We start from the raw sequence: 25828 nt of genomic DNA on the forward strand, positions 1-25828 counted from the left end.
GTAACATCTTGGGGAAACAGGTCATTCCATCTTTGTAATTTGAGAAAAGAATCATGCATTTCAGCTCACATAAGTTAGTAAAATCATGGGAAATTAAATAATAAGTATCAATACTTCACATTACAATTTGAATAATTTACTCATTTTTTTCTTTCCAAGTCCATAAAATATTTCTTTCTTGTACAACGTATAATATAGTGTCACACACAGCACAATGACATATTGTATATAATCTTTTCATAATATACATTGATTATAAAATCATTAATCACATCGCAAGATTTTTTTAAGAAACTGTGCCACTCATTTTGGTTTTTTCCAATTTTCCACTGATCAAAATATTGATGACTCATTAACAGAAGTATTTCAAGAATTTAATATTGCAGAATGCATGTTGTTCTGCAGTCAAAATTATGCTCCACATAGAAATGGTAGATCTTTTTAAAATGACATTTTACAAGCATCAGCAGAGTTGACAGTCTAATATAGTAATACATTTCTTTGCAGTTGAACTAATGAGTCTCCTGGCACAGCTATCAAATTAAATTTATAAGACTCTCCACCCTTATTACAGGACTAACTGCAAAAGCTAATGCTTTGTGGGCTATAACAAGAAGCATTTCAAAATAAATATGGCTTAATTGTAATTTATGACAGCAAAGAAATATCTTAAAAGTACACTATATGTATGGTCCAGTTTCCTCTTTTAGGGGGTAACGGTTCACATTTCAAAGTACCGTGATTATAATTTGGTACCACTAATCATTTCAAACATACCAAGAATTAAAGGTTCAGATATGGGGGAAACAATTGTATTTTATTCTTTTTTCCCCAGGTATGCTTCAGCTCTGAAGAACCATCTCTGTGAGAAACCTTGCACTTGACTGAATTTTATTTTGTAAAAATCTAGGGAAACATCAATCACCTTCCTTTGATAAAGACATTTAGCTCTCATTCTTACAATCCACTGACAATAAACAATCACAGTTTTCTCTCAGTCCCTTTAAATTTCAAAAATAAACTACCTGGAGCAGTAGGTGGTATTTTAGTACTCTCTGCATTGGAACCACTAGTAGATCTCGCAACGTAAATTTACCATTATTGGCCCTCTTGGAACATTCCTAGTTCAAAGCAGAAGAAAGAATAAGACAATAGAGCAAGAAAACAAAACTATTCACGTGATATACGTGACAATTCAGTGACATATAAGTAACTATATTAAACTTGTGATAAAGAATATCAACAAAATGAAAGAAAACATTTAACATGGCAATAATTGCTAAGCAAAAAACGACTGGGTCTAAGCACTTGTTTTTAGATATTTGAACATGCATGAGAGACTAGAACAAAGACAACAGAAATCAGTTATTCCATGCAATTTAAAAAAAAATATATCTGTATATACACTTATTTAAAAAAATAAAAAAAGTAAAAAGGTAATCTTGAAAACTATAGGCCAGTCAGTCTCACTTCAGCCTCTGCAAAAATTCCTGCAAAACTTGTGGAGCAAGTCCTCTTCTGGGCACATGAAGGAGGTATATGGGAATATCCAGCATGGATTTACCACAGATAAATCAATGCTTGACCTACTTGACTGCTTTCCACAATGAAATGGCTAGATCTATAAATGGGTGGGGAGAGTCTACCTTGACTTTTCTCAGTCTTTCAACATCATCTCTTACAGTATGGTAATATCCAGGTTGGGATGTTATGCTCCAGGTATATAAAAAACTGACTAGATTATGAGGCTCAAAAAATGCAGTGACTAATATTTCCTGTACGACCTGAGGGACAGTTGCAAGTAGAGTTCTTGAGGGCTCTGCCCAGGGCCCCCCCCCCCTTTCAGTGTCTTTAGCAATGATCTGCAGGAAAAGGCACACATTACACACAGCAGATCCGCAGACACCACTAGACTGGAGGTGCAGCTGACACTCTGAAGAGCATGTCCAACAGAAACCTCACACTAAGGCAAAGCCCTCCACCTGGTACGCACTCACCGGGGACATGCTCACCCTGAGGGCTCAGCAGGGGAGCAGTTCTGCTGGAAATGACCATGGGGTCATGGCAGACAACCTTGTGAGGCCATGGGACAAGGGTTTGTTCAGCCCAGAGGTCCCTCCCAACCTGCACGATTCTGCAACTGTGTTCTAGATGAGATGTCCTGATAACTAGAAGAGTATCACCAATGATCACCTCCTGGAAGGAAACCCTAACTCTGCCAATGTCAGTGGTAGAACTGCACTCACATCAGCACCAGGATGTGTACTGCAACAGTGCACACACTCATTTGATCAGAGGTTCCAAAAGAATGAAAAGAACCAGAAACACATTCACTTATCAGTCCAACTAATTTTTGTCACCATAAAGGTTTTTTTACTTCAATGAAAGCACGGCATATTCACAGAAACACACAATTTTATGTATGTATATGGGCACATTAAAAAATACTGATACCTCTAACTTCAATTTAACATCTTCTTTTGTCTTAGAGATATTGTCTAAGCACGATATCGCTATCTCCACTTGACTGCAGTACTGTCCATAAATAACCAACCTAAGTCAAAGCAAGAGATAAAGAATAAAAGGAACATTTGCTTAAGAACAATCCTTGATCATTTTTTCACAAATAATTGTTAACAATCCTTCTTTCAAAAGGAGCAGTGCCTAAATAAGCAAGAATTGATTTTACCCAGTGTTCAATAGACAGCATGAATATAAGGAAGATTATTCAAGAGAATATATTTTGCCCTACCTTCAAAATGCTCTAAAATCATTGCAATTTCCTTTAATATTCACATATATATATGTTCTGATAAATATAGGATTCATTAAAAAAGCAGAGTAACTTCTGTTTAACAGAACAACAGTCTGTTAGACTGTTTAACAGTATTTATAACAACGTAGATTTCTAAGGTTGTAAAGAATAAATTCTGTAGCACAGGCTTAATAAGATTAATTACAGCCATCCTTTAAAGAACCTGTATGTTTATCCACACTGATCCCATAGTTTCTATCAGGTTATATCCTATGAGCTCTCAAATCAAAATAATAGTGCATGAAACCTCAAGAAATTTTTAACAGTTGTCAAGTGAAGCAATGCTTTCTGAATGAGCCTGGGTTTATGACAGGAGTTTCCTGCCTCAGTATGGAGTGCTTCCTTCTCCTAGTCCAGTGCAAAGAGTGCTCTTTTCTTTCACCTTTTCATATATTACTTCATATATTACTTCATATATCCTTCTGTATTCTTCAGCAGGATACTTTTTTGGGAGTTCCCATGAGCCTTGCATTGTAGTCTCCTAGGTTTCTTTTTCTCTCACCTAACTTTTACCCACTCTTTTAATTCTTTTTTTCACACTAAAGTGATGACATTGATTTAAAACCTACCATTTCTGATTACTTTTAATCACTATATAGTTAAGACAATCTACCTCTGTCTATTTCCTTCTTTTATAATATAAACATGATATTTCTTCTCAGTGCCCTTTGTTCCCCTTTTTGCACACATTTCAGAATGACTGTTGAGAGATAAGCATTTTCCAGAACAACTACTTCTTCCTTAATTCTCTCCTACAGCAGCAGAAAGTCTAACAGCCTGGGAAATAACTATGTCCTGCTCCAAACCAAAAGCTGAGACAGAGGGTCTCTGAAGACAGGTCTGTTTATGAGCAGTCTGGGATACCCTCCTCCCTCAGAAAACTCTCCTGTCTAACGTTTTCCAGATGCTGCTGTCCAATTTCTCACAAGCCTATTCTGACTGCAACAGTCCTCCTTCACCCATCACCTGCAGGTCTTTTCCACTCCGGTCCCAGAATGAACCAGTTTTTAACCAAAACCCAAGGGTTGCTTCAAGGTAGGTCAGCACTGCAGCCCACAGTACAAGTGTTTTTCAGCCCTGTACCACAGGCATGTAAGTCCATCTATATAGTCCAACAGCTGTTCAGTGCTGGTGGAAGGAACGATCTGAAAAGGTGGGTAAAACAAACTGGCAGTTGGCTTGAAGGGCTCCCCTGTTACCAGCTTGGCTGCTTTCACACCCTGAAGGCAAAGGGTGTTTGCTTTACTGTCACACTTTGGACTGCAGGGTAAGGTAAGAGCACAGTCTCTTCTCTCTTCTCTTTTACACCTGCTTTCTCTTTTTTTAATTATGACCTCTTCTGCTTTCTTTAGTCTAAAATATGCCTAATATATATCCTTGTTTTGGTCTGTTAAACAATACAGATACATGCCATAAAATATCTGGGATTATTTGCGTGAAAAAATGTTGTGCAAAATAAGATATTTAAGTTTCCTTAGAAATATAGATGTTACTTGTCTATGTAACAGTATTGCCAAAACTGGGCTAAGAAGAGGGAGGTTCATATAACAATATGTTACATTTTGACTTCCAGGCTCAAAACACCAAAACTAGCTTAATAAGGACACCGACATGGAATTTAATCCTGTTTCAGAAATATTCATACAACAAAAATACAGTAAAATACCAAATTGAGCACAGATTAGCACAATTAGTAGGAGTGCTTAAATCTTACCTTTCCTTGTAGTTAATAAAAATTTGATATAGGTTCTGATCATTTTTGTTAACAATGGAGTCATTGATGTCCTGTGTAAGATTCCTGTGGATTTTCACCAAATCCTTAAAAACAGTAAGGGGGAGGGGGAAAGCTTTTAAAAACAGAATGGCTTAAAGCTTTGAATTTAAAAAAAAATAAATTATTTCATGTTAGAGCCATTAATTTCAATAAATCAGAAAACAGATCATTTGAGACTAGAATCTAATTTCAAGGTTTGTGACATGTTCTACATACTGCAACACAAAAACCTAAACTCCAAGAACTACCTATTAGAGACTAATTTATTCTAGCTTTGACTTGCACTGTTAATTCACCTTCATTTTATAATGATAATTTTAAAATTAAGCAAGTCAAGTAAATGCTTTAGTGACAAGATGAAGTAATGATTCATGTCCCTGAGCTGTGAAAAATTAGTTTTGTACATTACATTGGTCAATTAGTGATGTCCTAATGCTAAATTAACTGCAATCATAATGAGTTTCCCAATACAGCACGCAACTAATGCCTGAGTGAAAGAAAAGAATATTGCAGAAAGATTTGCTCTCTGGTTATAGTTGCAACTCACCTTACTTGTTCACTATTATACATAGACTACAGAAGATTGCATCAGCCTTAACACTGTATGGATACTGTTAGAGAATTCACAAGAAACTAAGTCAAAACAGGTTAGAAAGTTTTGAAATCAGGATATCTGTAAGCAGTGTACATGCCACTGCAAGGAAAAAGAGAGGACTGTTTAACAGAGAAAACCACTGAAGATGATTTAATGCAGTAAATTATATACTACAAAAATAATATGCAATTTTGAGTCGTGAACTAAGTCAAAACATTTCACACTGATGAAGACTAAGAGTACATACAAGGTTAATCACATCACTGATGAGGGAGCAAAATCTTGAGACAGATCAAAATCAGTTGCTAGCAACTGTATGGACATACCCTCAGAACCTTAAGTGACAGTACAAAGATATTATTACAGAAATGCTTCCCAAAGGATATATTATGGGAGCACATTTTCTCAGGAGCACACAGGGACTCATCTAAGCAATATCCCTGAAAAACAGCTTAATACTACAGGGACAACAGGTCTTTTTGAGTTTCTATCTCCAATTCAAAGTACGGCTTTAAATTAAACTGATGTTAACATCATTCACAGTTAATGTAGGTTCCAACACTTCGGTATCTGTTACATGCACTTTCATCTCTCTCTCTCTCTGTATGTCCCTATATATCATTCAAATGCATCCATAAGTGCACATGCATATACACAGATGTACATACAAATACACATATATATAAATAGACATAGAAATACACAAACATAGAGCCATACACTCATTTTATAGGACAAAACTTTGAAATATGAGCCCTAGTGAAAGGCACTCTCTTTAGACTGGTGAGCGTTTCTAAGTAATGGGTTTGTTTTTTTTTTCTTAAAAATAAAGTATTTTTACATCAACAATTGATTTTGTCCAGCAAACATCTTTTAGAGAAGATTTAATGAATATAGCATCAACCTAAGGAAACGATTCTTCACCACAACCCTTTAACAGAGAAAAACCCATCCTGTTCTGAGAACACAGCACTTGTTCTCCACATTGCAGTTTGCTGCAGAGCTCTGTGTAACAGTTATTTTTACTTTAAAACAAGCTTCCACTGCCCTCCAGCCTTCCTGCTGAGGAACTGCCACACAGACAAGGTCTGATCAGACAAAGCATTTGCAAGTATTTTTGGTTTAGGCAAGTCCTATATTTCTTTTAAGGTTATTGGATGCCTATGAAATGCTCCTGGAGTCAGAAATAAGCACCATCTTCTAACAGCAGAATACTGAATGCTGACAACAAAAAGCAAAGTAAAACAACTTGAACTTTTACTGTATGTCTCCCTAGACTAAAATAAACAGGTTTTGTTCTTTTTACTGTTCTTCTGTGATCCCCTTACATATCTTCAAGGAGTAGTGAGTAGGTTGACCTCTCTGTGCTTACAGCATGCAAGCCTTTTTCATACCCTTGTGTTTCGCATTACCTGGAATTAGGTCTTTCAATAAACATAAGTCAACATGCCTGGGCACACAGAGCCTTAGAAAAGAGGTTTACAGTAACTTAGGTAGGGCACATCATGGTCGTATTGTAATGAATAAAAAACACTAATGTAAGACAGAATATAAATTTGTTTTCAAAAGCAAAGAGATCTCTACGGGTAGCTGATGTAATTCAAGAAGACAAGTTGGTTACCGAGATCTGTGGCAGTGTTTTGGACTAATAGTCAGGAAATAACAGCAATTGAGAGTCAGGGTGAAAACCTTACTAGTGGGACAAATGTGGCAAAAGGTCAGGTATCATCATCAGTGTAATAACTGTCATAATTCAGTTTCTATCAGGACAATGCTGGAACAGCAACTAAAACATTCTTACAGACAGACCAGATTCCCACAGGATAAAATAAAACCCCCAAGATCTCCTCCTACAACTCTGAGAACCTGTTGGACACACCAGAGATGGTCAAAACAGAGGTGATATTTTATAGGCAATACAGGTTTGATGTGGCCCATCGGCCACACTCAGGGGACCCTTTCTTTACAGTAGGCCTCATAAAAGAACATTACTTTCATTTGTCTGTGTTGAGAGAGACTTCAGACCATGTCTGATGTCTTCCTCTAAAACCAGACAGAGTAAAGACATATGCTGAATACTTATATTAACTACAAATGTATGTAAATTGTCATAAGATTATTATTAAGCCAAAAATAAATGCGACAAAGTACCAATCACAGAAACCATGATTACTTCAGTCAAATAAGAGGTCCCCTAGATAGTTCACACAGGAATTCCTTATCCTGCCTAGCACCAGATTCCAAATCCAAAACCAAGTTATGTTAACTTTCTAGTGTCTTCAATGATGTCAGAGCCAGAGCAGTTACAAGCTTTTGCAGAGCAGCTACAGATAGTCAAGACACAGTGACAGGTAACTTAACACTCACAACTTTGTACCATCACTAAAGTACCAGCATTTATTTAAAGATAATCCATTTCTAGAAATTATTAGCTTTTAATCACTCACTATCTGACAGGATAATACTATTTATCTTACCCTATTCCCTCAAGCAGAAAGAAAAAATTAAATAGTGCACACCCTTATCATCCAATATCCACATAAACACACTGTGCACTGTATTTCAAATAATCGTTTTGTACAGTAACATACAACACAAATATATCGCAATCAGCTCTGAGCCTTATATCTGTTCATTAAATATGCAATTACTCACAGGAATATTGATGAAAACAGTATCAAATTCTGATGCTGACAGAAATCTTTTCAATGGCACCATGAAAAACTGCAAGAAAAAGAAATTACATAAACATTGGCTTTTGTACTTGTATTTTCTAGACTGCTATGAAAATGCATGTTACAACGCTGTAAGTCACATCTTACTTTCTCAATCGATTCCAGAGTTTCTGTGTATTTCTCTTCCGTTTGCTTTATTTCAGCAAGACAACAGCTTCTTATGTCATTTTCAGTATATTTCTGCAATTACAATGGAGTCAAGTTTAAGTCATTAACAGGCACCTAATGGATAACAAATATTTTTATTTGTTTAGAATTATGCAATTAGGATAACTGCTTCCTGGAATTCTCTGAGTACTGCAGCCTCCAAAGATGACAGCAATAACCTAGAATATTTTAATGTTCAATTAGCTGATGACTTTAGTAAAATAAAAATAATATTATGAAAAGTTAATGTTTAGACATAAAATGCTGAAGTAACTGCATGTACTTTGGAAGCTGAAACACAAGGTCACATTTAATTTACATCCAGACTGAGAAATCTTATTTAAAATACTCAGCAGTTAATAATTCCATTAAACTTAATGGGGCTAAATCATGTAAGCAACTTTGCATTGCCATAAATATTGGATTCGGTCTAATCCCTGCACTTATTTACAGTTTTTTCCCTTTTAGTTCTCAAGGGGGGGTTTCTCTTCAGACACAATAGGAGTATGTCCTCAAATCAGAAGTGCAGTGACCTCCAAGTTCAGCTCTTACATATGTATGTGTGTGTCTCCAAAGAGACCCTGGAAGTTTTCCATGTAAACACCAGACTCATAGAAAATTGAAGTAATTATCAGCCCAGAACTCTAAAAAAATAGTTTACAAGCAGTCTTACCAAAGGTCAGATTTACAGCATTAGCATCAATAACTTGAAGCCTCAATAAAATCTGATTTCAAATAAAAGAGTAAACAACTGGAAGAAGATATGGAATCATTTGTGTCAAGCAAGATTTAGAAGATATGGAGATATACAGGTCAGCTTGAAGACCTCACATGGTAACTGGACAGGCTCTTGCAATTAAAAGCAGTAATTAATCCGAAGTGTTTTCTCCTAAACCAATAAGCAATAGTACTATCACATCCTTTCTGAAACCTATTTATGGATTTGTATTATCCTTCAGCATATCCCTGGTTGTTTCTTACCTATTTTCTCCCAGTGTAGGGAATCCATATTGCTACATGTTAATACACCTGATGACTAGATGTTATTCATATACAGAGGGAATCAGGACTAGAAATTTAGTACTACAGTTCTTTCCACTTAAGGGGGGGGGGGGAACAAAACAAACAAAAAGAGACTTTTGAACAAAACACTTCTGTCTTCTAAGAGCAGCAAAACTTTTAAACTTGAAATTTTAACAATTAGCTACTTCTGTGTTCAAGAGCTAGACTCCTTCCACTCCCTCTCTCTACTACCGAGCTACCTGACACACATGCTAAGCACACCACAGCAAATAGCAAGCCACACTTAAACTGTCCATGAGCCACATACAGCCCCTATGACACTGCTTGATCACCTCTGTAGAGTAGGAAATGTACTCCTACCACCTCAACTAGATGCCAAGTTGCAAATCAGGCACAGAAAGCTTGGTCACTGCTCACACTTGTTTGCTGCTTTGACCAATCTCCTTTACTCTTCTCTGTCTCCACGACTCTACAAGCAGCTCCTGCAGGTGGAAATGGCTTCTCACTCTCATCTACCACGTGCTGCAATCTCAGAAATGCTTCTTGAAAACCAAGCTCATGCAGTTTTTTAATTTTCCCATAACAAATGTTAAGGTGCCATCTTCATCAGATGCAGACACAAGTAACCATTTTGCAAAAATACAATCTTATCAGAAGAACTGTACTTTGCAAGCATCATCATCTGACGATCACCCTTATCTCAAGTCTTTAGTCCCAAGTTCTTTGGTAGGAGGAAGCAGACATTGTCACAGTTAACTGTAGTTAATTAATCTCAATAAAGTATTAGAATTTGATGTTATTTAGACTTTCAGTTATTTTTCACCTCTACCTCTGTGAGCCCAGTACTGTTCAGATGCCTTGCAGTATTTGCCCCAATACTGTTGTACTCAATATCTTATATCCATTCACAAAACGTGGGTGCTTTTGTTCACCAGCTCTCATATGTGCAATGCAAACAAATCCTGGGATTCCACTTAAAACCATTCGCTTCAGTTTTGCGCTCACCTAACCCAAAAAGATCATTCTCACAGACACTTTTGGCAGAAATTAACATATCAATTTTTCTATCTGTACCATAAACTTCTAGAATTTGAGTGCAATAAAAAAAGGAGGGAGGGAATAAGAAATAATGTGCAAGTAGCAATACAGATGAGAAGAACTGCTTTCAAAGGTCAGCTACTGCTAGAGAAAACTTAGTGGTACAGTTTACTTCACAAGATAATGGCAACCTAATGATCAACAAAAACTACATGGTTGAATAAGCAGGAAATTCATCAGTATGAAACAATTCTGTTGTCCTTGTTAAGTAAGTTGTCCAAATTATGGCTCAAACAACAGCATTTCACAATATTTTAACAATTTTGGAGGCAAGACACTTTCAAGTAAGCAGTTCCATTAATTGCTTTTAAAACAGATGGTAAGTTTTTCTACTCATAACTAGCCAACTTAAATTACTGTCATGGCTGGGCTTCGCGAACGAAGATTTGGGAAGGCTCTATCCACATTTGTTACAGGCACGTTGGTGACTTATGAGGCCAATACGAGACAGGTAAATTACTGTATTTCATTTAAAAAAATTATATTTCTTTCAAAAAAAATTACCGTAGTTAATATTTGACCCTTTATCAAAACAGCCTGTGAAGTCTTACACAGGAGATAAAGCACTGGACATGAGAACTCAGGATGCAGCTGAGCATGAGTCAAGTTTCAATGAAACTAGCTATAAAGAGATAATTTCAACTTTCAAAAAGATAACTGCTATTGTTCCAAAGTAGCATGGAATTGGAAAACATACAGGTTGCTGTGCTGCTTCATCTTTCATTAGGTCTTCATAAACCTCTCCACCTTCATCTTCTCCATAGACACAATCATACAAGTCTTCATCTTCATCGACACCAGTTTCACTGAAAAGACAAGACGAGGAAAAAGCTGCAGCACAGCTGCAAGGGACTACTTCTCATAAAACAAGTTTCCACAGTAAACAAACTGATTAACTCTTTGAATATCTAATGAAAAAAACTCATTAAGGGAAATTAAGTCCATTAATTTTCTTTTTTCAATGCATTTAAAATACAATTGTACAAAATCAACACAATACTGAAGACTACATGAAATTAGAACCACGCAGGACCTAAACCATACAGCAAAAGCAATACATCAGGACAGTTTTGTCATGAGCTACTATCCAGATGTCCTCTTCTCTTTGACCCTTCTCCCAACACATCCAGTGAACAGGAGCTGCCTCTCCACTGGGATGCCAGGTGCTTTTACAGGTCTTCTCTCTGCCTAAAGAAAGGATTATCTGGGGTAAAATTGCTTAGAGCACGGTGCTAATAACACCAAGGTGTAGGTTTGTGATCCCCATATGGGCCAATCACTTAAGAGTTAAACTCAGTGATCCTTGTGGGTCACTTCCAACTCAGAAGATTCAGTTATTCTGTGATTCTGTGAAAATACACTAAAGGCTGCAGAGCCAGCACCTAAGACTCTGTCCCTCCACTCCATAAGGCAGTATCTTAACTATCGCATGGCAACTTTCAGCTACTTGAAAATTAAAAAAGTAACCTATCAAACTGAAAATTATAGACAGTTCACCAGAAATGTTCTCTTAATATCCAGACTACAAAAATAAGGCATAAATTAAGGCTCAACTCTACCCTCAGCTAATTCAGGTTTCATTAGAGTTAGTCCTGCTAGAGTTTTTCCTACTTTGTGCTAGTATCAAGCCCATAATATCTTTTACTCCTATTTTTTAGGATATATCTACAAAAGAACTCTAAAAGATATTGAAAGCACTGCAGTCACAATAATAATACAGAAACTGGATCAGATGTGCTGACAATTTTAAGATTTTTCCTCTTGGAAGACAACACTGAAATCCTTCAGAGTAAAAACCAACAGGTTAGTCTAACATTTCAGCTCACAGTGATGGTATGCCAGCTCCACTGGCAGCTGTCAGATGCAGCAGACACACTCTATTTTACCACCTCTGCTCCAGGGAACAAAAGCTGGCAAAAAACAGAGTACTTTAACTACTGCAGCTCTTTCTGAAAAGACTTCTTCAGACACCATTTAAATTCAGGGACAATTAAATTAATTTCAGCCAAATACACTCACTAATAATTAAGAGAAAGTAAAAAATGTGGACCATTTGCATCATTCAGTGACACTTTTGTTTCTTAGTCATTAATTGCTTTCTCCACAGTTGAGACAGCATGCAACTATCAAATTTCAGTTAATAATATTTGTCATTTGATGCAAAAGAAGAGTTACGAATATCAATTTATTTGGTTTATTAACTTTTTTTTAAAAAGACTGTCTTCCAGTACTGAATTTATATACCTATTTAAGAATTGGTAGAAAGATTATTTTCAAGCAGTGCTAATGCCACCACATCTAAGAGATGAGGACATCATCTCTAGCCCACTTGGATCTCTCAGAGGAGACTGCAACTCCTACCTTCTGCACCTTCAAGTACACAGAGTGAAAAGCAATTATCCATGAGACAGCTGCAGGAAACAAGGACAAGCTATGCAGGGCAAGTGGTAAATTGAGCAATGCTAATAATGGTGGTGTTTCCCTTCTTTACAGGCACTAAGGAAACAAATCCCTGATATGAACAGCAGCTCCTTCACCACATTGCAACAAGCAACATACAGTGTGTCCAGAGCCCAGGCAGCACTAATGAGGTGAGTGTGGAGGAACTTCGAGCTTTGGGGCACTGAGCTCTGAGCTCTTGTCCAACATGATTCCCAATGGACCTTGAGAGGTCCTAGCCACAGAATACAAGGATATCCTGACAATCCTGCAAACACCCAAAAGAGGCAAATGCATACATATGCACAATTTCATTGACTTTAGGGAAACAATCCACTTGAATTATGATCCAAACATGCATTTTGTTTGCAAGTTCAAGTAAATTTCCTTGGGTCTCTTACAACTGATATTTCAACTTTCTGAAAGCATTCTCATAGTACAAAGATAATTTAGAAACACATTTGTTTATTTACTTTGCTACCAGCCCCCTCCATGAAACATAGAATCTGATTCTAAGCTTATTCAAACAAGCTTTCATAATTAATTCTTCCTGGTCAGCATAATTGCTAACAAAATATTTTTAAATCAAATAAATATCCCATTTTCATTAACACCATGTGTTCTATAACATCATATAAATAACAGCATGCAACTGAAAGCCAAAATCATTAATTAAATATTTACAACATACTCTATTAAATCAGGAAGACCTTTGTAGACATCTTCATCATCAACGCTTTCTTCTGTAGGGAAGGGCCTATAGAAGGAAATATAGCATTAATTATACACAGCACTAGCCTAGTCATACAGTGGGATTTTGTTTGGTTTCTAAGATTTTCACACTGCATGCTAATGTGTTTGTATGTTTCTCTCTTTCTCTGATGAACAGTATATATGTATTTAGACTCCTATATGTGAACGGACACTTAATATAATAAACATCCTACTGGAGGGAGTTGTTATAAATCACTACTAATACATCATTGTCATTTTTCAAGTGTGGGGGGGAAAATCAGCAAAACTGTCACATTAGGTCTGGTTGTGGGTTTTTTGGTTTCTTTTTGAAAATGAGAATTTCACAAACTTGGAGGAAGAAAGAAGAGAAAACCCCTTTGTCTTTACATAAATCAGCATTGCATCAGCTTGACTTGTGATCCTGTGTCACTACTATCACACAAGTTCTGCAATACCAGCTGCTCATTTGTTCACCTCAAGTTTCAGCATGAGAAGTACACAGAGTTCAGGCACTTCAGTAAATGTACCAGAGGTAGCAGATACCTTTCGTAACTCCTCAGAGGTCCAGAGCCTTGGTTAGCTGCCACTGGGTATTCTGGGTTACAACTAGAGAAATTCTTAGTGGGGGACACAGTCTTTACTGCCTCTAACAACCTTTCCAAGGAGCACCATGCCAGAGGCATTACTCCCACCATTCATTACATCAATAACATACCTTATTCCTGTGCCTAATGCAATAGGAGTGCGAGAAAGTTTTGAAAGTGTTTCTATCACCTGGAGAGGAAAGAAACAAATTGTGATTAGTTGGAGAACAGAAGCAATAAAACATTTTGTTTTCTATTGTTTCATTATCAGCAGCACTACTTCAAATTACATAAACAGAGAATCTGGCTGTGTCAAACACTGAGTGCACCGAACTTCCACGGATTTCCCCCTAGCTGGCCCTAGGTGCTTTTGTACTGGTATATGTGTCGGAACCGCAAAGAGAAGAAAAGGGAACTCTTCTTTACAAGTAAAAGTTAATTTAAGTGGATTTAAAACCAGGTGATATATGTCACAAATCAGACATTCGATTCGCAATTGGACCTGGATGCACTTGTAAACAAATTTTATCTCACAGACTGTGCTAAATATTTGGGATTCTTATTGTAGCTCCAGAAGGAAAATCGTATGGATTTGAGCTTCGGCACACAGTGGCCCGCAGAGGGAGCCAGAGGCCAAGGCAGAAGGCGGCCCTGCAGGGCCGGCTGGGAGGGCACGGATTGATCTCACTGATCTCTTCATCGGCCCCACAGCCAAAGCTGCGCGAAGGAGCCTAGAAGCTTTCTTTTCTTTAGAATATGGCAGCAGTATGGAAGGTGTCATTCTAAGAAAATACGTCCTATAAGTGCTAAAGGCTATGCAAAAAGAGAGGGAAGCATTAAGGAATGTTGGATACACACACATACAGTCACAAAGGTGGAGTTGTTTTGCTGGCAACTGTAATAATACAAGAACTATTTTGACTCTGCCCAGCATGTCCTCTATGTCACAAGTATTTTCTGGTATACTGGGAACTATCAGATTGGCAAGTCTTGTTTGCTAGAGAGAGAAAAAGACCCAAAATGACACCCTGTCTGAATTTCTATGCTTCAAATGAAGGTTTCCCCTGAAATTCCCAGAAGTTTCAGCTTGGATCTTTTCAACTTAAAATTCATATTAGGTTGAAATCTCCAAAGAAGGTTTTTATCAGCAGTATCAAAATTCAGTACAGCAATTCTACATTTCACAGGCATTTGGGAATAGTGTCTACAAATTCAACTGTTTATTTTTGAAATTTTAACTACAAGACTATCCTGACCATAAAAGAGAGTTAAAAGTGCATCTCTCAAAGGAATGAAAATTACATGTTTACACAGGAGAATGACAAAGTAAAAACCACAGAGAATAATCACATACTACAGAGTTTAAACTGAAGTAACGAAGCCTCCAAAGTGAATCATATCTCATATGAGATGAGTAAAATTAAGAATTAACATTATATTACTCCTGTGAAAGGCACATTTGGGGTTCATGTAAGCTGCTGTGAAAATGAATGTCACAGAAAAACTGATTTTGCCTTACAGCAAAGACAAAGAATTATAAAAACAAATAAATATGCTATGAACATAACCAAAGGTTGGGGCACATATTCCCATTTGAACAGAAGAATTGCAACATGGTCTAGAATAAGTTTTAGAAATTGTGAATAAAAGTTGACGGAATGAATTACAAAGTTAATTAAAAACTATTTCACAGTAATCAAAAGGTCAAAAGGGAAAAAACACTCCTTTACAAAGTGTTACTGTTGCAGGGGAGTTGCGGTTTCCACACCAGACCAGAACCTGCCTCTGCACACCTGCAAGAATTCCAGTGCAGGGTTGCAAGGACTGCTAAGCCACAGGAGACAAGACAGTATGAGAAGTTAACTGAAAATTCAGTAGCTGGCAAAATGATCTAACAGATGGGTGGACATTAATTGGCAAAATCACGGGAAAAGAGGTTTAATGCTAAAAACAAAGGGGGGCAAGTCTGGTGAACTGAATATCCCTTTCTTGTTTTAACATGTTACTTCCCAGCACACAAAAAATCTTTTGCAAACTGTTCCACCCACACAGACCATTTTCCTTAGAGGGATTCTCACTTATCTAGAATAATCAAACCCAGCAGAGGTACAGCTTACTCTTCACAGCTAATTATGGTTGCTTCAAATTAACACAAAAAACCAAGCTGTACAAATGAAACTATGAATTTTAGGTAAGTAACTAGCAAATATTATTCCCAAAATGTACCGCCAAATCACATTTTACAGCTATCAATACGAACACAAACAAAAGCAAAATTTATAAATTAAGAGGAATAGAAAACCTTTTTCAGGAACTGATGTGAAAACTTGGAGGGGATGGGCATGGTGACACACGATGACACTCACACACACTGAGGAAGCCAGAGGAGCGTTTACAAGAATATGCACCCAGAAAAGGACAGAGAAAGGAACTATATGACTAGAGACAACAAAAGACTACTAATAATTTTCACTGCTCTTAGAAGGGAGGTGGTTTGGCACTGCAGGAAGAGCAAACTAACAAGCTAGGAAGCCAACAGACAGATCTCTATCGAAAACTGAACACTGGATAATCTGGTAAGAAGAAAATGGTCATCAACACAACAGCTGTCAGCATTTCACCAGAGACACACTGCGTTCTCCAGAACTAAGTGACAAAGTGTGGCCACACTGGCATCACAAAAAGGGGAAAGGTAATGGGCAGAGATCACTATTTTATTTCAAAATAACACAATTAAGAACTTAAAACCATTAAGCACACTAGTCTTAAGTTAAGATTAAAATACAGACATAACTTCCACAGAAGAAAAGGTAATGTTCACCCACTGACTACTTTTACTAAACTGAACCTTAAGACAGTACTCAGTCAAGGAACAGAACCGTGCCTACTGAGGGGTGTGTTTCTCACAGTTATGGTTTCCTTAAAGAATTCTGAGAAAATGTCCAGAATACTCACACCAGTAATCACATATGAAACTACCACTTCTGGGCAACACACTATTTCCATATCACATACATGTAAATGTCTTTGCTCCAACATAAAGTGAGGAAAAGAAAGCTTCTCCTTCCACACAAAGTTTCCGTTGTTTGATTCCGAGCCACTGCAGGAACAACTAAGCATCCCCAAATTTCAAGGTCCATGTGCATGGTTGCTGTTATGTATGGGCTGAGTTGTCAGATAAATGATCAGAATTTCAATAGTCATTCATCAAAACAAAATTAAATCCAGAAAAATGTCTGATTTTCAAACTCACAAAGAAAAGACTCAGGAGGTTTTCAGAACAGTGCTAGTTTGAAGCCCTGTACAGTTGCATGAGGGAGCCTATAATATAGTGCAATTCTGAACTCCAAAATTACTATGTACCATACACATTAAAGGCCATAACATTCAATTTAATGCTTTTCATGTGCTTTTTTTCCCTTGTTCTCTTCCTTTCAGCAGAGCTTTAATCCCTTTTACCCATTTAACCCTAAACGATTGCCCACTTTTCTTCCACAGCAAGGACTCTGACCGATGCTCCTGCACCTTTGAATGAGGCTTAACTGGATCTGATTTTAAGTGCAAAAGTAGCATTTCTTGCTTGTACAAAGTTCAAAACAACAGGGCTTCCATGCCTGGCTTTGCTCTGTGATAAACAACTGCACAAAGGGCTGCAGAGCCTTTGCACACACTGTTACTTGGAACAGTCAGCAAAAAACAGATGCTGAGTAAAGAGCAGCATTGACACATGAAAAAAGAAATGTTTCTACAACATCTACATTCCTGCACACTGAAAACTTAGTAACTGTAACTCTCCTTCAGGGAACCTAACACTGAGATGTTAGCAAGATACTTCCAGATATAAAAGGAAGCCTCACTGCACCCGCCTCAGTACAGCTCCTTTGCACTGCCTAACACCATCAGACAGAGGTTAAGCAAGTTTTTAGAAGTCACATCAAAGTCACGCTCACTTCAAGAAGATATGAACATCCAAGTTTGTTTTTCAGTACATAGCCAGTTTATGCAAAACACAACATGAAATTCAAATCTATGGCCCTGAAAGAGGAAGCACACCTCAGCCCACACCCTGGTGAGTGGCTCTGCTCCTCATTCATGTTTCAGGCACTGCTCACACTACATATTAACTCTCTACTTCATTAATTACTCTAAGTGCATTTTTTTCAGCTTATTATTTATTATTGTTTCACTTGACTTACTGTTGTAGGTCAGAGTCTCCAATTTATGCAAGGACTTTAATACCCCCTGCCAAAACACTATTTTGTAATTTCCTGCAGTCATGTTCTTCAGAAAATCACATCAGATGTTCCTGTGCCTGCTTACAGCAGCAGTGCACTAGAGGGACTATTTTACTTCTTCCCATAGCAGTGGTGCATCCGAGTTTGAAATGTGTCTTTATATTTTGGTGGTGTCCCTTTTTAATCTTGTTTCTTTAAAGAAGAACTTGCAAATCATGCAGTTAAAAAAACAGATGAAGTACATTTTAAAAGTACTTTTCCACTTTTAGAAGAAACAGAAGTAAATCATTTTGCAACCCACTGTCTCCCCAAACAGGCAACATTTCCTTGCTTCTGACAGCTGCTGTAAGGACTAGGCCCATATTTGTATTTCTGATGTTTACTTCAACTGAAAATATTTTGTGATCAACAAATGTTGATGCCAACAGTTTCATAGATTATGCCAGTAAAACCTAGAAAGACTTGTGGTTAGATTATCAAAGCAGTTGCTTCTATGTAGGCACTTAAATCAGGATGTGTTTTTAAGACATGGTAAAAGTCACCAAGAATTCACAACTGCATTATGCATCAGGTAGTTTTTCAAAGTCTGGGCATCTAGCTTAGTAGTTGAGCATTGCAATTTGTTGAAAACTTAGCTTTACTCCCTCCCTTGAAGTGAATTTTTCTAGCAGACACATGGAAACATAGTAGCATAACATAAAGCAGTTATCCACCAACGAAAAATGTTTCCAATACCAACCTACTTTTTGACACATTCACATGGGTTTCTTCATAAACAGGTCTTATTTTACTTCATCAAATTTTGGAGGAAGAAAAATCTTCAACTATATAGGAAAATTAATCCTTCGGAGGAGCTGATAAGCTCCTTGGTCATTATCTGTCTCCATTCCAGCCTCTGGGTTGGAAGAGTACTCTTATGTTCAAGAAAACTTTAAATCTGTAATTACATTAATATGCCCCCTTATCAGAAGACTTTAAAATAGCACTGGTTGGTTGGCTGACTTTGAGTTATAATGAAGTGTAGCAGTGTAAGAAGATTATAAAAATACCTGTTTTACATGTAGTTGATCCTACTCTTAAGCTAAACTCTAGCCATGAAGAGAGCCTGATGGCTGCATAACACTGGTTCAGATACCTACCCTCTCAAAGGAAACTACAGGGCTGCTATTTGCTTTTTCAGGGAAGTGAGCAGACCTGTAATTTGTTACCCAGAAAGAAGGATGCTTTACTCCCCCCATGCTTGACAAGATCTTAGCACCGTTCACTTGTGCATGCAGTATCAGTGTAAGTAACCAGTGTCATTTCAAGAATCAATTTCTTCGAAAGCCTGTAAAAAAGGCATTTGCTCATTTAATAAAGGATGTGTTGTCATATGAGAAAAATACTACATAAGCTTCCAAATGGTTTCCAAGTAAAATTTATCAGCAAGAAAACCATGAATATAAAATGCTTACACATACTTTAGACTACTTATCAGGGCTATGTTACATTTTCTGGTTTTTTTCCTCCTTTTATAACCTGAAACCTTTGATTGAAAGAAGGGTATATTGGTTTTGGCATGAAAAATATAAGAGGGTTTAATTTCACAGGAGAAATTCACCATAGAATCTTTTAGAGGCTCAAATTAGGATTATTGAAAGGTAGGAAGTCTTGAGATGTGTACATGCACATATTAATTATCTGGATATGTGCATACACTTAGCAGATTATGAAAATCAAGGTTAATGCAAATAGAACTCCCATGTTCCTACAGAACACAAAGTAATATGTGCTCTGCATCACAAGGGTAGGAATCTTATGAGGCCAATTTTCAGTGCCACATATCCAGGACATTTTAAAGCCAGAAACGCTAGTCGTGCCCACATGCTGAGTGAGTTTCCATTAAGCTGTTTTCACTCACACATCAGATTGGTGAGGAGGAGGAGAAAGAGAAATCATCATTTTATGTCTCTGTCACTCAGAGATAAGATAAAAATGCTATACATATTCTCAAATTACTTATATTAAGGAAGAAGGTTTATCATTTGCTACTGTGGAGTTTACCAGGCTCTGGACAGCCCTGGATCAATACTTCATTTGGAGGGGAGGAAAGGGGAGGCGGGGAAGACATATTAATATATATTAATATTTTACACTAATTCACCACTAACTTTTGAACCAAAAGACCTCTAAGAACTGCTAAATTTACATTTGACTTGGTTAACAGATGTTAAAAAAAAAAAGGAGATGTAGCTAGACAACTCCAGGGTGATTACACAGCTGCTGATCTAATGAGCATATTATTCCAAGTAAAGCATGTTCATAAGTTAAATTGAACGTTTTGTCTCCATCTGCCTTGTTCGGGTACTATGTTAGTAGTCTGTTTTGGTTCAGGTTAGTTTTAATCAAACTACAAGCCTCTAGGGAAGGAGAAAGGATGAGGGCTTTTCCAAAAGGCAAAACAAATGAAAACTTGTGAAAAAGAAAAGAAAGGGGGGAAGAAAGAAGGAAAAAAAAAAAAGGGGGGGGGGAGGAGAAGAGACAAAGAAAAAAAAAAAAGGAAGAAAAACCATGACCTAAAAGCAAGCCTTCATCTTCCATACTGGCACCTCTAACAGGCCCTTAAAAACAAAAAGCAAATTTGAAATACCAGTTGTGCAAATATACCTTTACTAAATACTGTGATAGCATGCATTGAAGAATTGAAGTCATACAGACACAACGATGTGAAAGACAATTTACACCAACTGGCACCTGCACCAACATCTTCTTAGGAACTCGGCAGACTGCAGACCTCCAGCAGGTAGACATGTAATGGTCTGGGTCTCATTAAACAAATACCGATTTTCATCTCATTCAAATAATCAAATGCAAGCTTTAGGTGTAGAGCACTGATAGGTGCAACCCAAAGGAAAGCCAGATTTACTGTCAGATTTACAACAGATTTACTTTCCACCAGGATAATCGCCGGCTGTGGGATGTTGCCTGTTTTCCCACTGACACCACCTTCAGCTACCCTGATTCTGGCCTCTCTCATTCCATGTCCATTCTTCCATTTCCACTGGGCTACATCCTCAGGAAACACATCTGAGGACTAATTCATCCCTCTTTCCCATCAAGGCTTAGTGCTGGCATAGTAGCAGTAAGGAAAACAGACCAACTGTCCCATGGCAGAGAAATGCACGACCCAGAGCCAAGTCTGTGTGACTGACAGCAGCCTGCCAGCAACTCTGGAAAAAAAGGTTTGCAACCAGGTGCCAAATGCTTTCATGCAGAAGCAGCAAGGGTAAGACTGCTGTAAAAGCTGGTTTTGGCAGTCATGCACATTTCCTCTGAGCACTGAGCCCCAGCTCCCAGCTGTGAGAGGAGAGCTCAGAGGTGCTGCTGGCTGCAGGCATGCCGACCTTCATATCATACACGCATTGCCCTAGGGAAGCCTCCTCCAGTACCCATTTTCTCCAGTGCCTCCACAGTGTCTTCACAACAAAGTGGCAGGAAAGCTTTTCCAGAGGAAAAAAAAAAAAAAAAAGTAGCCAAGACAAAAAAACCTCCTGGGTGTTGCCTCTTTCTGTTTGTAGATAAGCTAACTACAGAGATGCAAACTGCTGGGACTTCAAAAGCCCTGGGGAATCAACAATTATAGAAGATGCAATGTTTTCTCCAAAGCCTTGTAAGAACCAGAGGTGAGGAGGGCAACTGAGCACCAGGAAGGCAGGCAGAGACAGAGAGACAGGAGAACGCAATTTTTAAAAACCACCCTGGAAGATACGAGAACAGATGACCTGATATCCAAAAGGACAAGTTAAGGGCAAGCATATTTACCTCTTTTAGTAAAAACGGAACATCTGACATTAAGTTAGAAATATCCAAAACAAAGTTCTGTTGTTTTCTTTTCACATCTCTAAATTAGAGCAAGCAACACTTGATGTCATATGTTTACATTACAGATGTAAAGTATCTATAGCGTTTTTCTCTAGGTCACTAGTTAAAAACATAAATGTTGTTTCCAACAACAGCAAAGGGCTGCTTGGACCCCTCACTAACCAAAGCCTTCCTTCCCCTTTTGCACACCAAACATTTTTAACATTTTATCCCTTTTATCAGGGGTGATAAGGCTGATCATGCAAACTCCTGAACTAGAAAAGTGGGACTGGCTGACATAACTAACTGCACACGTGAATCCTAAACATTAAAGGAGGAGAAACAAAACCAAATGCTCTCCAAGAATCCGTAAAACTCAATGCCATGTTATTAGGACCATAATGAGCAAGTCTTTAATAATCAATATCCAATTATGGACACAAATGTATGCACATTAAACACAAATCATGCTTAAAATCCCATTCTTTTCCAAGTTTGAGGTCAGTGACGGGGTTACAGTTGCTAATACAAAAGAATGAAAGATTCCCTTGACAGTTTTGCTCTTACAGGGATCTGAAAAAGTCCAAATTGCACAAGCAGCACAGTCCTGCTCATCTCTTGGTTCATTTTGTCCAAAAGGGCCAGAGACTCCCCAAAGCAGGCACAGGGGGAGGGAGTTCTAGCAGCTGCTTCCTGTCTGCAGCTCATGGTTTTGATTCTATGAATACCTTCCAGCCCTCACCATGCCTTCAGGGGGGTTAAATTTGGGGTTGGTTTTTCCGTTGTTTTGTTGGTTTTTTTTTTCCTTTTTAAGATCTTGCTTAAAGAATGACAACCTTACTTTAAGTACTGCTGTGTTATGTATGAACAGAGCACTTGAACACTGTAATTAACAGCATGAGTGCAAGTTGCCTTGGAGCATACTACCCCTGTAAAGATGGAGACTGAATAGGATAGTGTAGGATAACCTATACTTACAAACAGCATCTTCAAACTGTATTCAGCTTTGATCAAGTGTTTGCTTTCAGTGTTTTCTGAGCACTCTTATTGATGATACCATGATCTTTTTACCATATTTTATATGGGTCAAAACAGTAGTCAATCATGGAAAAAACAGCTTTTTCCTGCATTTTGAACATGATCTTTTAATACAATCTTTTTTTTTTCCTAAACATAAGCATTCTTTCCAAAATCCCTAATGACTGAGCAGTGAATTACCAACGATTACTGGATGTTGAACAGTTTTCTTTAAATAGGAATGGACGTATATCAGTGCTGTATGTTCTCCAAAATTACATTTCTTTTGCCACTGCCCTTTAACAGACTTCAGAAGACTATTTTTACACATTTTGAAAAGCACAAGCAAATTGTCTAAACTGCAATCACCAGTTTATACACTATCTATATACACACTGTGGGTGTTCTTGACTTTGGATGTTTAATATTGGCACACAAATGTTTCAGAAGGAAATTAGTGCTTTCATATTCATTATTGATTGCACCTCCAATACTGTTTTGGATATGCATCCTGTAGTTTAAGTGACATGTGGTTTCCTCACTCCCACTGTGTTATTTCACTTCAATATTTAAACTGATTCCTTATCCATTTTGATCCTAGTAAGAAGGATATTCAGAGGTGGCTGTGCAATGGAGCTTTTCTTCCTCTCTTCTGCTAAAAGCAGAGGAAGATCTTTCTCTTCCTGTCTTGAGTGAACCAGTCACTGCCACGCTTCTCCCTTTTCTGAAATTAATTTAACCATTGACTATATAAATCCAATTAGCATTGGTTTTGCTGAACAGTACTGAGTCCCACTTGAATCATGAACTGAATTTACTCCAGTACACAATCTCTGAAGATAGGAATATTTATGAGGCGTAAACACACATTGTCTGTCCCCTTATTCTCTGCAAGAAAAAAAATTGCCCTGCTGTAGTGGGCAGTGCAAAAGGAAGTGAGCTGTTCTCTTTGATGCAATTACCCTCCAACTCACTCAGAGGCTTACAAAAGCCCACAACTATCTTTCAGGCCTCACACTCTTAGAGATCTCTCTACTCCATCAGAAGAGACAAGGGATTGGATCAGACTGACTGAAAAGCATTGCACATGCCTTCAACACTACAAAAGGATACGCAGTAAACTGGATGGCATAACTGACATTCCACTGTCTTCCACTCATTTTAAAAATAAACACCTTTGATACAAAATTAAAAAAAAAAAATCAAACTTGAGGAGACATTCTACAATGGAAATGGTCATATTATCAGCTTCTATTACAGAAACCTGATAAGCACTGTGGTTTGGTTTTCTCCGTAATCATCTGTTCATTTAGACGAAAAAATATAACTATGCTTACAGTAGTGAAAGAAAATATGAAGAAATAGTTACATTCCCATCATGTTTGTACCCAATTCTCCTTGAGCTGGATCCTTATACCGAAAATTACAAAATGAATGAGAGAAACTAACTTGCTATTTTTATTTGAGATTGCTTAATTATTTTCCTGCTTTATTGCCTTGAACATGCAGTAGTTTTCAGGTTGTACTATCTGTGTACTTATCTTTCCCCTCGGAAAGATTACTACACTTCCAAAATGCCACTGCAGAACTGCACAAGCAAGAGAGAGTGGGATTTCTCTGTATTTTTAAAAATGTTGTTCTTTAGCTTCCATTTGCCCGGAGGTTGAAAGAAAATTTTGAGTTCTTAAAATATGTGAATGGGGATCATACTATGTATTTTAGATATAGATACTGTGATAAATAAGAGCAAACCACAGATACCTATCACTAGCCGTACAGTTATGTTTACTGTTAAGATGTCACTTGGGATTTCACCAGCATTATCGACTTCAGGAAGTTCTGTCCTCTGCCTTGTGCTCTTTACCCACTTGTTTCTGCCCTGCACTTCAGTTTGCTACTGTCTGAGCTGTTCTAACCCAACCATAAGCATGGTCATGTCATAATGATATGCAGAGAGAGGGAGGAACCAATTTCTTAAAATGTTATTCTGAAGGGGAGGTAAGCTCCTCTGTTATTTCCCAGCTCTGCCACATCAAGAGGTATGACAGAGGCAGCAAAGGAGAGGCAGTAACTTCTGATATTAAGATTGCCTCTTAGGGCACATAGGACTGTACCTCCATTTCACTCTATAGGGCTTACAGGCATTTCCAAACCTTTGTTCTGGAATTGTGCTTGAAAATATTTCTGAAAGAGCACAGAACTGAAGACATCCCAGACTGGTAACAGGTCATAAAACTTCATCTAAGGTCAACTTCAGTCCTAACTGTTCATCATAAAAACATCAGTAGCACATAAGAGTCCAATGAAACCCTTGACACAATTTAGTTGGGCATTTCAGTCCAATACAGTGAGATCAAACCACACACAATATCCTAAGTGTTATTTAGTTCCACTACAGTCAATCACAGCAGTGGCCCACACTGCACAAATGCAACAGCAACTGCAGGCCAGCAGGTGCACCTGGATAACACACTATGCTGTGCTTTATGAACAACAGGCCCCCACGTCTTTTGCAGCTAAAGCACAAAGTCATTTTGGGGAGATGACGCTGGGAAGAAATACATTGCAACCAACCAACTTTGTGTAAGTGCTCTGGTTTTACCTGGCATACAACAACAAAGATAAACCTCAAAGGATACCAATATTCTCCTGGCAGTTTGTCACAGGCATTATGGTCTCAGTGAAAAGCAATATTTCTGTTAAAGAGCATTAAATTTTCGCGGGTCAAATGTCTATGTGGGGGAATTTCAAACTGAAAGTTGTAGTTCATATGTAACCTGAGTTACATCTC

At 37.7% G+C, this 25828-nt stretch overlaps 1 protein-coding gene across 2 annotated transcripts in view; it reads right to left on the reverse strand.

The window, feature by feature from the left end:
* The window catches only part of VAV3 (vav guanine nucleotide exchange factor 3), a 165753-nt gene that overhangs the window by 94551 nt on the left and 45374 nt on the right, over positions 1–25828 (reverse strand). For both annotated transcript variants that reach the window (XM_051793401.1, XM_051793410.1), the window contains exons 3-10: positions 14077–14135; positions 13318–13383; positions 10885–10993; positions 8007–8099; positions 7840–7908; positions 4530–4633; positions 2455–2554; positions 1026–1121 (exon numbers count right to left, since the gene is read on the reverse strand). In XM_051793401.1, the coding sequence (XP_051649361.1) occupies positions 1026–1121; positions 2455–2554; positions 4530–4633; positions 7840–7908; positions 8007–8099; positions 10885–10993; positions 13318–13383; positions 14077–14135 (696 nt within the window). The remainder of the gene's footprint in view (positions 1–1025; positions 1122–2454; positions 2555–4529; positions 4634–7839; positions 7909–8006; positions 8100–10884; positions 10994–13317; positions 13384–14076; positions 14136–25828) is intronic.

The sequence above is a fragment of the Manacus candei genome, unplaced genomic scaffold, assembly GCF_025592945.1.
Source record: "Manacus candei isolate 608988 ecotype Guabito, Panama unplaced genomic scaffold, ASM2559294v1 h1tg000005l, whole genome shotgun sequence".
Classification (NCBI taxonomy): Eukaryota; Metazoa; Chordata; class Aves; order Passeriformes; family Pipridae; genus Manacus; species Manacus candei.